This window comes from Falco rusticolus, chromosome 12 (assembly GCF_015220075.1).
Source record: "Falco rusticolus isolate bFalRus1 chromosome 12, bFalRus1.pri, whole genome shotgun sequence".
Classification (NCBI taxonomy): domain Eukaryota; kingdom Metazoa; phylum Chordata; class Aves; order Falconiformes; family Falconidae; genus Falco; species Falco rusticolus.
In genome coordinates, this window is record NC_051198.1 from 30,859,993 (window position 1) to 30,873,628 (window position 13,636).

Sequence of the window (13,636 nt, forward strand, 5' to 3'; positions counted from 1 at the left end):
AAGATGGACTATAGAAATCCAGTATGGCTCTGGGCATCTTAGCTATCAAAAACCTACACATGCCACTGTCAACCACAGGGCTACCCACCAGCCACTGACACAGTGACGAGGTGGGAAACCAAGGCAAACATCTAATAAAGAGCAGAAACTGAAGTGTGCATCCTCATAGCTCTAGCACTGCACTCAGAGACACGGCAAGAGAGAAACTTTGGAGAAGGAAGCAAAAAAACCTACCACCGCCGACACTGATGGGAGTCTGGAAGAACATACGTACCTAAATCTAAACCTCTGCCTCTGAAAATCAGCCAAGCATTTCAGGACACTGGCATCTTCACATTTGTCTAGGACTAAACCACAGTTTTCCCCACTATACTCCAAAAAACAACCAGCACCTTTGCAACCACCCCCCTCTACCACTGGCCACCCCAACCTTGTTCCCTGGTACAGCTCTCTCATTTCACACGTACCCAGGTACAAACCGAAGCTGCAGCAGCCCAGAGAAAACATCGCAATCAGGGTCTAGTGGGATGGAGAATGATGTAAAAGAGAAACATGCCAGATCCTACTCGTCTTCCAGGGTCATTTCTGCATTTTATGCAGCTCTAGGATAAAACTCACAAAGCAGCTGTGGAAGCCTTTTGCAAGGTGTCCCCGTCTCTGACTGCCCGTAAAGCAATATTAGAGAGTCATGCACATGCAATTCTCCACCAGGTAGAAAACCCTTTGCAAGAGCACCGAATTCTGGGCCGCTCCTGGGTCCCAGGACTGAGTTCAGGCTCACTACTAATCCCACAATGACTTGTGGCAATCAGGGCCACAGGTCTTTTTCTAAAGATGCTTGCTTTGAGTATCAGGAGAGGTGCCCACAAAACCTCCGAGCGAGTGATGCAACACCAGCTGTTACTGGGCGCTGGGTGCCATTATCAGCAGCAGTTAGATGGGGCTGCAGGAAGGCTACACGGGCAACAAATCTGGAAATCCTGAGCCTCAGAAAATCTTCACCCAATATTCTGCGATGCCGATCACAAACAAGCACTCCAACCAGAAGTGTAATATGGAGTAAAATCTTTCCTCATAAAGAAAGGAGGATCAATCAGCTGGCACACTTTAGGCAACCAACTGATTTTTTTTAATATTAATTTAGTTTTGAAAAAAGGACATCCAGCATATTTGAGAATAGCAAATTTACTAATTAAGCTGCTAATCTTGTTTCTATTCTTTAAAACAAAAACAGAAGTGGGAAAGAGAAGGCTGTGCTTATGTGCAGTGGTGCAGCCACATTAAGAAATTATGCAGAAAGAAACAATTCAAAAACAGGCACAAAGCAAAAAAAAAAATCTTTCTAGCACTGAAATGAAAGCTAATGAGCCCTTGCTCATGCAAATAGGATCAAAATTGGTCCATATTGTACAACAGCAACGTGTCCTCCATCCAAAATAGGAGCAAAGTGCAAGTTTGCTGGCTCACTGGTGCTGCCAGGTAACTACTGCCAGTCCCTAAAACAGCAACAGCCATCGAAATGGGATGCAGCAGCATTTGCCAAACTGTGGTGTCTGGTATCTTTTAAGACGTGACTTTTAGAAATACCACTTTTAGAACTGGAACGGCCAGTGGCGGCTTTGAACCTGGTGCCATTATCTTCAGAGCAGTGTCAAGCTTGCTCAAAGGCAGCAGAGTCTTCAGGACAAGCCTGCATCTTCTCTAAAGGGTACCTCAAAACCAGCCCGTGAAGAAACGGGTGCTTAAAAAAGGGTTTAAATGAGTGCCAAACCCAACGGAGCAGCACGGAAGCCTCGGAGAAAGGTACGGCTGGGTGCTCTCATGCTGAGAAGGGAAAAGAGCCGAAAGGTGAAAAGGGGGAGGATGGATTTCAAAAGCGATTCTGTGGCATAGAGGAGCCATAAAATAGTACTAAAGGAAAGGCAGAGGGAATTCAAGGCCGACAGAAGTCTTGGAAGATCCAGCAATAAAGCACGCCGAGAGACTCTGCTCCACACCTGGTGAAGCAACTGAAAATGCCTTGAAATGCAGCTTGTGCACAGACTTCTAAAGGAAGCTCAAGAAGCTCCAATTTCTTGTTTTCCTTTTTCAAAGGAAACACCCACCCCTCCTTCCACTGCACTAATCCCACCCCAAGGAAAGCACTGTTTTCCAGAAGGATCTCCGTTCAGTATAAACAAGTTCTTTGTGCCGCCATCTGCAGAACTCAACTGCAGCTTGTCCTCCTTACAGCCACTTGGTATTTTCATGAATATGACATACAGAGAAGAAAAATATTTTCATGGTCATCATTTTAGGTAAAAATCAACAGAAACAAACAAAGAAAAAGAAAGCCATCCCAAACCTATTTTTTTCCTTTCTGCCACACAGGTCTGGACCACAAACTAAGACACACTCCTCCCCAGTTTCCAACATCTTATTCCAGCTACCATTTACCCAACACTGCAAAAGTTAGAAGACAAGGGGGATGTGGGGGAAACGGGAATATCTGACCCCATCACAGGACACATTTCATTCGCTATCCCCCTTCCCTTCAAGAATTTACCACCCCTAAGAGACGTGTCTAATTTAAAGCCATTAATTGTTCCTAACCACCAGAACTGTCACTCATTCATGAGTGCATTAGCACACAGGTGGGTTTTTTAACAAGTCCTGCTACACATAATTTCATTTGCAATGCATACTTTCATTTTTATTTTAAATTCTAAACTATTTCCAAGAAATTACCTGAAGGGTTATATTTCACCTATGAATTTTAAAAATTATTTTTATTTTTTAAAAAGATGGGTGAACAGCTGAACTACACAGCTCAAAACACTACAGAAAAAAACCCCAAACAACCCAGCACCCTAAATGCTAATAACTAGTACAGGGAATGGCGTTTGTGTTCCTTATTAGTGAAACACACCCTCCCATCCCACTCCACCCCCAAAATGAAGAATTTTCTAATTTTAAGCAGATAAATCAGAACTGTCATTTATGAAATATCAGATATGCAAACCAGAATACCTTTCACTTACACCTCTGGATTTGCTGCCTTTTCTTTAATGAAATAAACACACAGACCAACTGGTAACAGGTAACATGCAGATTCGTAGGTTACCGTTAACAGCTCAGTAGTCCTAGTCAATAAGAAAGGGATTGCGTATCAGAAAAACCTGTTGCCTTTAAAAATGAATAAAATTAGTAACACAGTAATCCTCAGCGCATGGCATTCACATAAAATTAAATGTGGGCCCGATCAAGGCAACCCCGTATTCACACGAGCGGTCCTGTTCAAGGAAGCAGCATCACTTGCACAAAGGAGTATCCTGTAGTTTGCATTTTAAAGAAGGCATCTTAAGTTGGTCGGTTGGTTGAACAATTGATAACTTTTCCACCTGTTCGTCTGTGCCTGCTAGAACATTTCTGCTAAATTCATAAACTTCAGGCTGCTTTAATAACAACTTGTAATTAACAGAACACAGACAACCTTTTCCTCAGTGAATGTTTTACCCCATCACTTGGAGATCCATTTGAGAGTCACTTGACTGTGTAGCTTTTGTCAAAGCCTTTTTTTCCCCCCCTAAAACAATAATCCAGTAAAAACAAATGAAAACAAGAAACAAAATCACTACTTCATGCCTTGATAACTGTACTTTTCCACTTCCAGTAATAATTTTGCTTTTAAACTCACTTAGGAAATGCCATCATCATAAACTGCATATTGCTCAGGACTCTTTAACTACTTAATTAGCTACTAAAACACTGCGAAGGAGCTGATGCTGTAGTAGAAGAGAAGCAAAATGAGCCAAACTCCACACATCCCCCACCCTCTCACTCAGCGTTTGTGTAAGCCCTTACCTGCTGGGTAACGTTCGATAACTGGCCAGTTGTCCACCTGTAACGTGGCATTGCCACCACTTCTTGTGAAACGTACTACATGGTATTTTCCATCATTAATGATTGCGTTGATCTCTTCAATAGAGATGTCATCAGTTCCAACATTAAATTTAACTCCAATTTTTCCCTGGTGCTGCATATTAAAAAAAAAAAAAAAAAAAAAAAAAAAAGGAAGAAGAAAAAGAAGAACTAATTAAGAGCTGTTTTAACAAGAAATAGAGACAGTGTGTCATACAGGGAAAGGTTCCTAACAACATCTTCCCTCCTCTGATGGAACTTCTGAAGGCTTGCATGTGGCAGTGACAAGCCTCCTGACAGCTCAGTAAGTCTGGGACATCTCTTTGATGGCTAATTGATATTCCAAATGAGTTATTCCACCAAACTGAGCGTTCTCCTTTTCCAAGAGATTCAGACCAAGATGAGGAGCAGGGAAGGAGGAGAAACCCCCAGGTTTTCTTTCCTTATTCCCTCTCTCGCCTCCATGAGGATTCAACCCCATTTTTGCTTTTAGTCTTTCAGAAGGAAGAGCCTTGCAGTGTCACTTGGAAGAGGTCCAAGGATTTTCTGGCTATAAAACCCAAGGCCCAGCCCTGCACCTCCCCGCTCCACACCTCATCCATACTCTGCGTCATCACAACTGGTAACAGAAGAGCAAACCTTCTTTTTTCTAATGGACGGGTTTTTGCATCACATTGTAGTAGCTCCAAGTCATTAAGACAAGAACACACTAATTGACAACATGGACTCTCCTGGTCAGAGCCAGAGGAATTGAAAGGCATTTGTGACACAGGGACAACATCTTGTTTCTACTAAGGACCGAGACTAATTTATTTTTTTGCTGGGATTTTCCTTTAAACTCCCATGCCCAAGCGCACCTGGGGCCAAGGGGACTTCCCACGCACATTCATAGTCAGGGCCAAGGTTACAGATTTCCCAGATTACTCTGATCTGGCATGTTTTCCTTTTTATTGTCTTTTAATTATCAAGATGTTCACCCTAATATGACATTTGCATTTCAACCAAGTCCTTTAATGTCTATTAAAAGTTTAACTTAAGGGCTCTGTGATATTTTATTTTCCTCCTATAAAGTCAATTCTATTACTGAGTAAGGATATTTATTAAATTGTGGAGAAAAAAAAAAATGCACAGTATGAGATGAGGGGCTTGTGTGTCATAAGAGGCAATTCTACTTGAAATTTCATGGCATTGGTACTGGTATATCCTTCTTAAAAGTTTTTTTAAAAAAATAATCTTACAGTTTTTACTCTACCAGATGAAACACAACGATCACTCAGTCTTCCCAGAACCAGCTTCACCTCTCTCCATGCATCTTTTTTGTCTGCTCCCTCTTTCTCTGACTACCCTGGCACTGCTCCTGCGGGAAGTGCATCCCGCGGCTCCTCGCCTGTGGGAGTCTCCCAAGCGAAGAGCTCGGAGTTCTTCCACTGTATCGTATTGTCTTTTGAAATACCCGACTCCGTTTCCCAGCAGTGCCTGCGTATTCCAGTTACACAGCTAAGCAGCTGCTGAACACCTTTGGGAAAGTCTCTAAGCTTTTTGGCACTATCTTATCACCTCTTATGCTATGATCATTTTAAAAACAACAAAAGGACCATACCCTGCTGAGATTTGCAGAATGACTCTGAAAAGTATTTTTTCTTCGTCTTCTTTTTGCTTAAATCACATTCTAAACATCCCTCTTTGTTCTTTGCGGATTGTTTTCACATTTCTCTGTCGGCTGGTCCTACTTCCCCATGCCTACGGGGTGTCAATAAGGGATCCACCTCACCGAACACATCCTTCTTTTCCCCTTCATGTGAGCAATCTCCCAGATATCTTGGGAGAGTAACTGCAGCTCTATTTTTTTTGATTTATTTCTGGTTCTACTATGACTCAGAATAGATTTCACCCATTTTATCCCATGGATGCAGTAGCTTATTTTCTTCACCTGTTTCACCCACATGCTTACTGTCTTTATACAGAAATGTCTACAAAGAAATAGAACATTGTCCTGCCTCTGAAGCAATCTCCTTTTTTACTAATTTATGAAATGCAGAAAACCAGCATGTAATGATAATGGCATATGCCCCTTTCCACAGTACTTTCAAGAAATCAAAGGCTTTGAGGATTAAAAAAAGCTGATGCATTTTACAGCGATTCATAATTATACTATTCATAACCTACACTTTACATACCTGCTTTCCTGTTTGCTATATATATGTATAAAATTTTTTAGACCAAAAAATGACAAGGAAAAGAACCCACCTTTGAGCAAACAGGACAGGTGTAGGCAAAACGAAGTGGCATAAAAGCCAAATATATCAGCAGCTTTTCCAAAATAAGAGACTGTAATGCTGCAATGGTTACCAAAATACCATTTGTAAATGGCCAGGTATTAGCAAGTAAAATGAAAGCTTCAGAGACCTGAAGGCATACATTTAGCCTTCCTTGATATATTTTGATATATATATATACACATATATACACTTTCTAGTGAAAAAAACAAGTTTCTCTGACTTCCCTACATTTGTACAGAAGTACTGCGCACAGACACCAAGAATGCAGCTGCAATAGCAAAGAATATCACCTAAATATTTCATAACAGACTACACTGACAAACCTTAGCGCTATTTCTAATATATTTGTGTAGCTGAGAACATGAAAACCTCCATTTTTAAAGGATACATTTCATTTTTTCAGCACCTGTGGGCATTTATGTAACCTCCCATAAACCAAGGAAGCAAATCTGTGTTTCAGGTTTTGGTGTTCCTTATCATAACCATATTTAAGCCTGACTTCTAAACATCACGCTAAACATGACATGGACTACAAGCCCTCTAGAACTACAAAATAAATTACGATGCACAGCCCTGACAGCGCCTGGGCCCAGAGAGATGACGACACTACCACAAAGCAGTAAGTTGTGTGAATCAACCGAGTTGCAATAGGCGCCCCTGCATGCAGACGGCGGGTTTAAGCCCTTGCCATGCAGGAGTTTTTGACTCACTCCCCCCTCACTGCAAGATAACGTAAGTTACAGTATTTTTCATTTGTCACTGGTTAAGACGATGTGTGCCTATGGTTATTGTGGGTCAGCTGATGTGCAGTACCCCGCTGAGCTAACCTGATCTCAGCCCTGTGATGCTCAGCCTTATGGGCCTGTAGCACATTAGAAAGAACCACTTTGTATTTTTAGCCTCCTCTCTGGAGCAACTTGGTTGTGTGGAACGGGAAGCGACTGATAAAACTGAAACACACTAAATGATCATTTCTGCTCTGCCAGCCTCAGTTGCGTAGTGCAGTAGTAGAAATTTCCCTTTATCACTTGGTCATTCATAATGATCTTATTCTTCCTATCAGAAACAGCCTCAGACCAACGCAGAGTGAGAGGTTCTGTCTCCTGCACCCTGATGACAGGCACTACAGGAACGCCTGGGCATTACGAAGTACCACCACAGGTCAGCATCACTGTCGAGCGATGTTATCCTTGCCAGTGAGCTGAGGCAGCACAGTGTTCCAGGCTCACATTTTAGGAGGTTATGTTTGCCCACTAGCAAAGATGCTCATTTCAGAGCTCCCCTGGTAAAAATCAGCTCTGTACGCAGGGCCTGTAGGAGCCCACCGCGCCACTTACAGTTCTTTGCCTACGTTCCATTTTTTTCAATCACCCAGTTGTGGGAGAGCCTAGCAATGAAACCAATTCCTTTTCCTGCCGCGCCTTTAATCTAAAATGGGGAGGCCATAATAAGAGAGCGGAGACAAGACCGGAGATGGGAGAGCCCCCAATATTATTTTCAAGAGAGGCCAGAAGAGACGACACACCTTCAGGAGAGGAATGAAGCATGTCAAGAAGTAGCATAAACGTTTTTCTCTGTCTCTGGAAATTATTTTGAACTTCAAATCAGAAGCTGTCACGGAGGTGGCTGCAACTGTCACACCCCATCCCCATGCCCTGGGACAAAGCAGCACAGGGACCTCTGGTTCACCTACAGCCCATCTACTGACACTGAGCCCCAGCCAGCAGCTCTTCAGAAAAGCTACACTTTTGGTTTGGAGGTGCTTTGGCTGTGTAGGTCTCCTGTTTCTGAGGTCAGGGTGACTTTCTCTCCACAATACCCATGAAGGCAGATAAGCTCATCTGGTGTTACCTAAAGTACCCCTAGATGTTACTGCAACGTGCAACATTTTGCCTACGGTTTAACCTCTGCTGGGCAGCCACTTGTAGAAGCCCAGGCTCATAGGGTAAGGATAAACACGTTACCAGCTTCAAAGCAGTTGGATAAAAGCATGAGATGCATGTTTATCTCTAGCCCTACATTGCTAATATGCTCTGAAACACTGACATTGATGGCTCAGACAGTACAGCTGTGCGTGCATGCACATGTATGCACCAATCATTACAAAACATTTTGTCTTCCAAAGCACTGGCAGCTACTATTGTAATCTAGCAACTCCGGTGGAATGTTTTCAAGCATGTTTTATGAATTGTGTACACTAAATACTTCTACGTTGGCATTAACAGGCTTCTGATGAAGCACAGCGAATGCTGATGAACCCGAGAACCGAGCAAGAAATGTGAAATGCAAACCAAGCCAGCAGCTGACAGCGCGATTTGTTCCCTGTTGGACCTCAGTTCAGTGCTACCGATCTGCCAACTCCAAAAGCAGTAAAACCTATGCTAGTATAAAATATATATGTCTCTCTCCAGAATAACGGTATTTTCTATAGTATCAGCAAGGTTTTACTGCTCTCTGTAGTAATAATTCTGGAATCAAACACAGGCGTATGCATATTTGGCACAAGAGTAGTTTTAGAAGAGACCACAGACAACCTAAGCTCATAATACTTACAACCTTTAAACACTTCCAAAGAAAAGTAATAATACTGTGACTCCCGCAGGTGAACAAATAGAAAGAAAAAAAATTCAAGCTTGCCACTTTGCATCTTATAGTGCCAGTCCCTGAGGCACAACGTGCTGGTGAATGTGATAACAAAGTCTTAGAACTAACTGATGGTTGGCTTTGATTTTTGTATTTTTGAGATTTATTAAGGAAGAGTGAGATCATTTTCACTCAAATGTAATCAGAGGCTAACACTCTATATTACAGAGATGTATGCAAAGCAATTGAAATAATTTCTGGTTTTCCAAATCCTGTAAGGAAACATGTATGTAAAATTAGTGGTTTGCTGCAGGAAGCGAGGGGAGGGATACATAATAATGGGCAGAAGATAGATTTGAACTCCAAGATTAATTGAGTAACTACGTTTTAATATTTTGGTTTTATAATCCATCACCATTTCTTATCATCATCTAGTCTCTTCCAGAGGAAATGTTTCCTGGGAAAGACACAGAAAATATAAAAAGTCTGGGAAGAGTCCTTCCACTGGAATAGAAAAGATGTAATCATTCACAGAAGTTAATATTCTGAATATGGGTTTTTAATTTCATACTCTTAGGATTAATGCCATTAACCTAACGTCATAAATTATTTTTTTAAATATTTTTCTTACTGTTCTTCTCTATGAGAGGTGCTTAAATATTAAACCTAATATTTACCAACAGTAATCAAATCTGTTTACTTTTTAGTCGACTGCAGGACAACCCACTACAGGAACAGGCACTCTCCCGTCATCCCTCACCACAAGTGCCTACAGTCAGGTTTTGTGTCCCTCCACGAATTCAGAAAGGTAACCATTTTCAGGGATGGATTACAGCCTTCAGTGTACCAGTGCCTGACATACTACAGAAAATGTAGAAGGGGCTTGAAAACTCCCTTGGAGACCGCTGCCAGCCTCAGGTGGGCACTTTGAGCGAGGAAGGAAAGATTTTTGCCAATGCCTGACAGGGTGCGTCCACCTGGTATTCAGTCTTTGACAGACTGGCATCTGACCGGCATTGAGCTGTCTGGTTTCTCTTTCTTTTCCCAAAAGCTGGAAACACACAGGTACTGTGGAGAAGCAGGGGGGAAGGCACAACAAACCAAGCTTCTCCTTTCCTAGATGCCTAGTGAGGAGATGGAGCTACTCCCAGTGTTCCTTCTCGACAGTTCTCACCGTTCATTTGCAACATCCCTGATATTTGCTTGTTTCTTAATTTCACAGCTCTGTAGACCTCTGGGTTATGAGAAAATCCCACTTTCTTTTTAAACCAAGCGCCTGGTTCTGATAATTGGACAGAAAAGCTAAAAACCCAAAGCCTTGCAGGCTACTGCACTGGCGGGCTAATAGAAAGAACTGAAAATCATGTTAAATCCCATGATTTTAAACTAAACGCTTGATTTTTCTCAGCTGGAGGTTTGATTCTCTGCACAAGTGACACTGATTTAATTACCCTCGCATCAGCTCTCAACAGCATGCAGCAAAGTGGGTTTCCCTCAATCCAGTCCTCCAGCAGTTTTGGCTGCTTCGCCTTCCTCATTGGACCTGCTTCTGGAAAGATTTGTTCTCTTTTACTCGATTCTCAGCCTTCTGGTCCCCAAGGCAGTGGGGCTGGAGGGATAAATGGTCAATACTTGCTTCCAAAATGACTTTATCTGCAGCTGACTGGTCTTTTCGAGCCTCCAGTACACAGCATGTTTGCATTCAGGAAGTTTTTTCGTGACTTGAAGGATATCAATTACTTGGCTTGAGTGGTGGCTGTGGCCAAACATGACCCTTGGACTCCTGCAACAAGTGCAGTCAGGGCTGTGGTACCTGTTTGCATGCCATCCTGGCATGAAAATGCTGCCTAACACTACGCTAAGCCACCATTCATGCTGTTCAGAGAGGAAAAATGTTGCCTGCAGAGCCACAACTGCTATCAGTATTCCCTGCAGAACCTGTGCATGCTCACCTCAGTGCAAACCCAAGCACACCTTTCTCTTGTACACCAAGATCCCTTCAGAGACAGTACAAGGCACTTGAAAAACAGATATATAATCACAAATACACAGCAACAGACCTTTTTCTCCACCCTTGATTTTGGGATCCTCAATCAGTTGTTCCATGGATTTTGTTAAAGAGAGATGGAGAGAGAACTTGCATCCTATTTTGCTCTCACGTTTTACTCAGAAGCTCTGTAAGATCATTTCATAAACCTTTAAATGACCCCAGTTTCATGCCATTAAGTTATCTAGATTTTCTAAATCAATACAGAAATAATAAAAATTCATTGTTCGCCAGATGCCCCTGGTTGACATATAAGAAATAGCACTGTCACTGTAACAGTATTATGTATGCAAATACATACAGATGCTACCAGAGCTATTGCTCTCTTAAATGTTGCTCTATAAAAATTAAGCAGCTTCTAGCCTTAAACCACTGACCCTTAAAAGAGGTAAGTGAAATATGGGCCCAGCATCACGCTAATTTATGAAGGAGGTGTACCTGGGAAAAAAGCTGCCTAAGTGGCTTACTAAGTGGAACAAGTGACACATGACTTAAACCAATTTTTTTTATATCACCAAATGCCATATGTGCCACCACAGAACAAAATGCCTGGAAAGAAGGCATTGCCGAGGCGTGTGCTGCCCCAGCATTTCAGGCGGGAACGAACTGATCCTTACGGCTCTGAAATAATGGCTTCTATCGCTTTCTGCTTTAAAATAATTGTCCTCCCAGTCTACTTTAAGTGTTGTTAGGGCAATTCAATTTATACATGAAGCTCAACAAGCAGAAAATGTAGAAATATTTATAAATATTTATAAATCTACAATTCTGACACTTCAGTTCTCAGACTGCAGTTTTCCTCTTTAAACACTGCAATTCTCACCGCTATATATCATAGCTGTATTATTTCAAGTTACTCTGATGACGAATTACTGAGACAATACAATTACCCTAACAATCAGCCCCCCAAAATGCAATAGTTATGGAAGACATATGGTGTACAGCCCGCAGCAGCAGCATACTGCATCTTATTATCCACTCAGCATCATTACTGCAGTACACAAAATTAAATTTTTCTGAGAAAATATGCAGTAAAGAAGAATTCAAGTAGTCAGCCCTTAATGAGGTTACTTTCGGTCAAAACCGCAGGTTGCATGGAAATGTCCTGACCTTGCTTGTGTCTCACCACGGATTCCCAGTTGTGGTGAGATGGTACAGATGGGTTGAAGAGGCTACAGATGCTGCTACACCAACCAGAGCCTAATTTGAAAGAAAATAAATTCTTCTAACTAGCAGCCAAGGTAGCTCACATGCCTTGACTTTGCTCTGGCACACTTATTTTCCACGTAGGCGGACACCTTGAGCTCGTGTAGCTGAAATGTAGCATGGCCAGCCTGAGGAATGGCATACTCATTGGGAGCTCCGGCTACTCAAACTGACCTCCCCACACATACAGCAACATGTGTTTCCAGATGAGCATGGTGAGATTTGAAAATTAGGCTTGCTTGCCACTTTTTTATAATGCTTTTATACAGAGGTGATTAAAATAGTGTTCCTGGGACTGGATACAGTCATCCAAAGGTATAAAGATACTTCTAGGAAAAATGAGTAACACCTTCATATCGGTACAATCTAATTCACACTGGAAATTGTGCTGGTTTAAGGGTATTGATTTCTGTGCTTAGAAAGGCTTCACAGAACTCTTCTGATAATTTGTGTGTCTGAAACAAATCCAAAGTCAGAGTCAGTAGGAGTTGTAAGTAAGTGGGACCAGAAGCAAAGAATCAGCAAATTCTCAAGCAGGCTTTCATGCTAAATGATTAATAGCTGTATGATCAACACACATGCTCATGAAAACACAAGTAATAAACTTTTGAGACTCTGGGTCAAAGGCTAGTCATATCAAAAACCTGTAAGGAACGATTAAAACAAAATAAATGGTATTAGACACCCACCTCCTATTGAGCTTTAATGAAAACTGAACACCTACCTGCCATTCATGCCTTTGATAAGCTTCCCTTTAATATTGATGACCATCTTGAATACTTCCAGATACCTACCACAAACACTGGGACAAAGTACTTTTTAAACACTCTTTATATGCAGACTTTGCATTTAAAACTTTATTGTTCTAATTGCCTGTATGCAAATGTATTTCCAGGACCGTTTCCTAACCCTTTTTTCTCTTGCTTTGGGGACTCCCATTGGAAACAACCTGCTCCTGATTCATCTTGGCTGCTAACTGCTCAATACTGACATGGACTTATGTCAAAGAAAACTGAAAGAAAAAGCAAAAAACCCAGCCCACAAAGTGATTTTAAAGCTGGGCATCTGAATAGTGGACCTAGATTAATATTCCTGCCTCCTATCTGTAAAATGAAAAAAACACATGCTATTCTCACTTCAGAAAATTGCCTATCTGCAACAACTGATGTCTGCAAAGTAGTTAAGCAGAAATAAAGCACACACACACACCCTCCAACAACAACAGAAACAGTCTTGGAGACAACCGTACAACAGAAATGAGAAGACGTCACACAGGCTATGTCATTACAGCCAGCAGAGCTCCAAGGCGCCGCAGGTGGGGTTCAGGCTCCCTGCACAAAGGCAAGCCCTGGGTGTTGTTTCTGGGTTTTTTCTGAGCAGTCCGTTCCCACTCCAGCTTCCTTTCTCTTGTCATCAAGTGCAGAGTCATCCTACGGCAAGCTTTAATACCGAGTCTATTTGTCTCAATGGTAATAGCATCCTTTATCTATCCTTTCTTCATCCTGACGTTCTTTCAGAATCAAACCCAATCTGACGATTTCCCTGCATGCTGTGCTGAGGTGCACAGCGCGGAGCAGCCTATCATCAATGCTACAACACAAGATCTCACGTCTTTTGATCA

General features: G+C 42.0%; 1 protein-coding gene across 26 annotated transcripts in view; it reads right to left on the reverse strand.

Annotated features, from left to right (window-relative positions):
• NRXN1 (neurexin 1) overlaps positions 1-13,636 on the reverse strand; it is a 730,254-nt gene that overhangs the window by 123,534 nt on the left and 593,084 nt on the right. For all 26 annotated transcript variants that reach the window (XM_037405538.1, XM_037405537.1, XM_037405535.1 and 23 more), the window contains one exon: positions 3,844-4,015. In XM_037405538.1, coding sequence (XP_037261435.1) covers positions 3,844-4,015 — 172 coding nt within the window. The remainder of the gene's footprint in view (positions 1-3,843; positions 4,016-13,636) is intronic.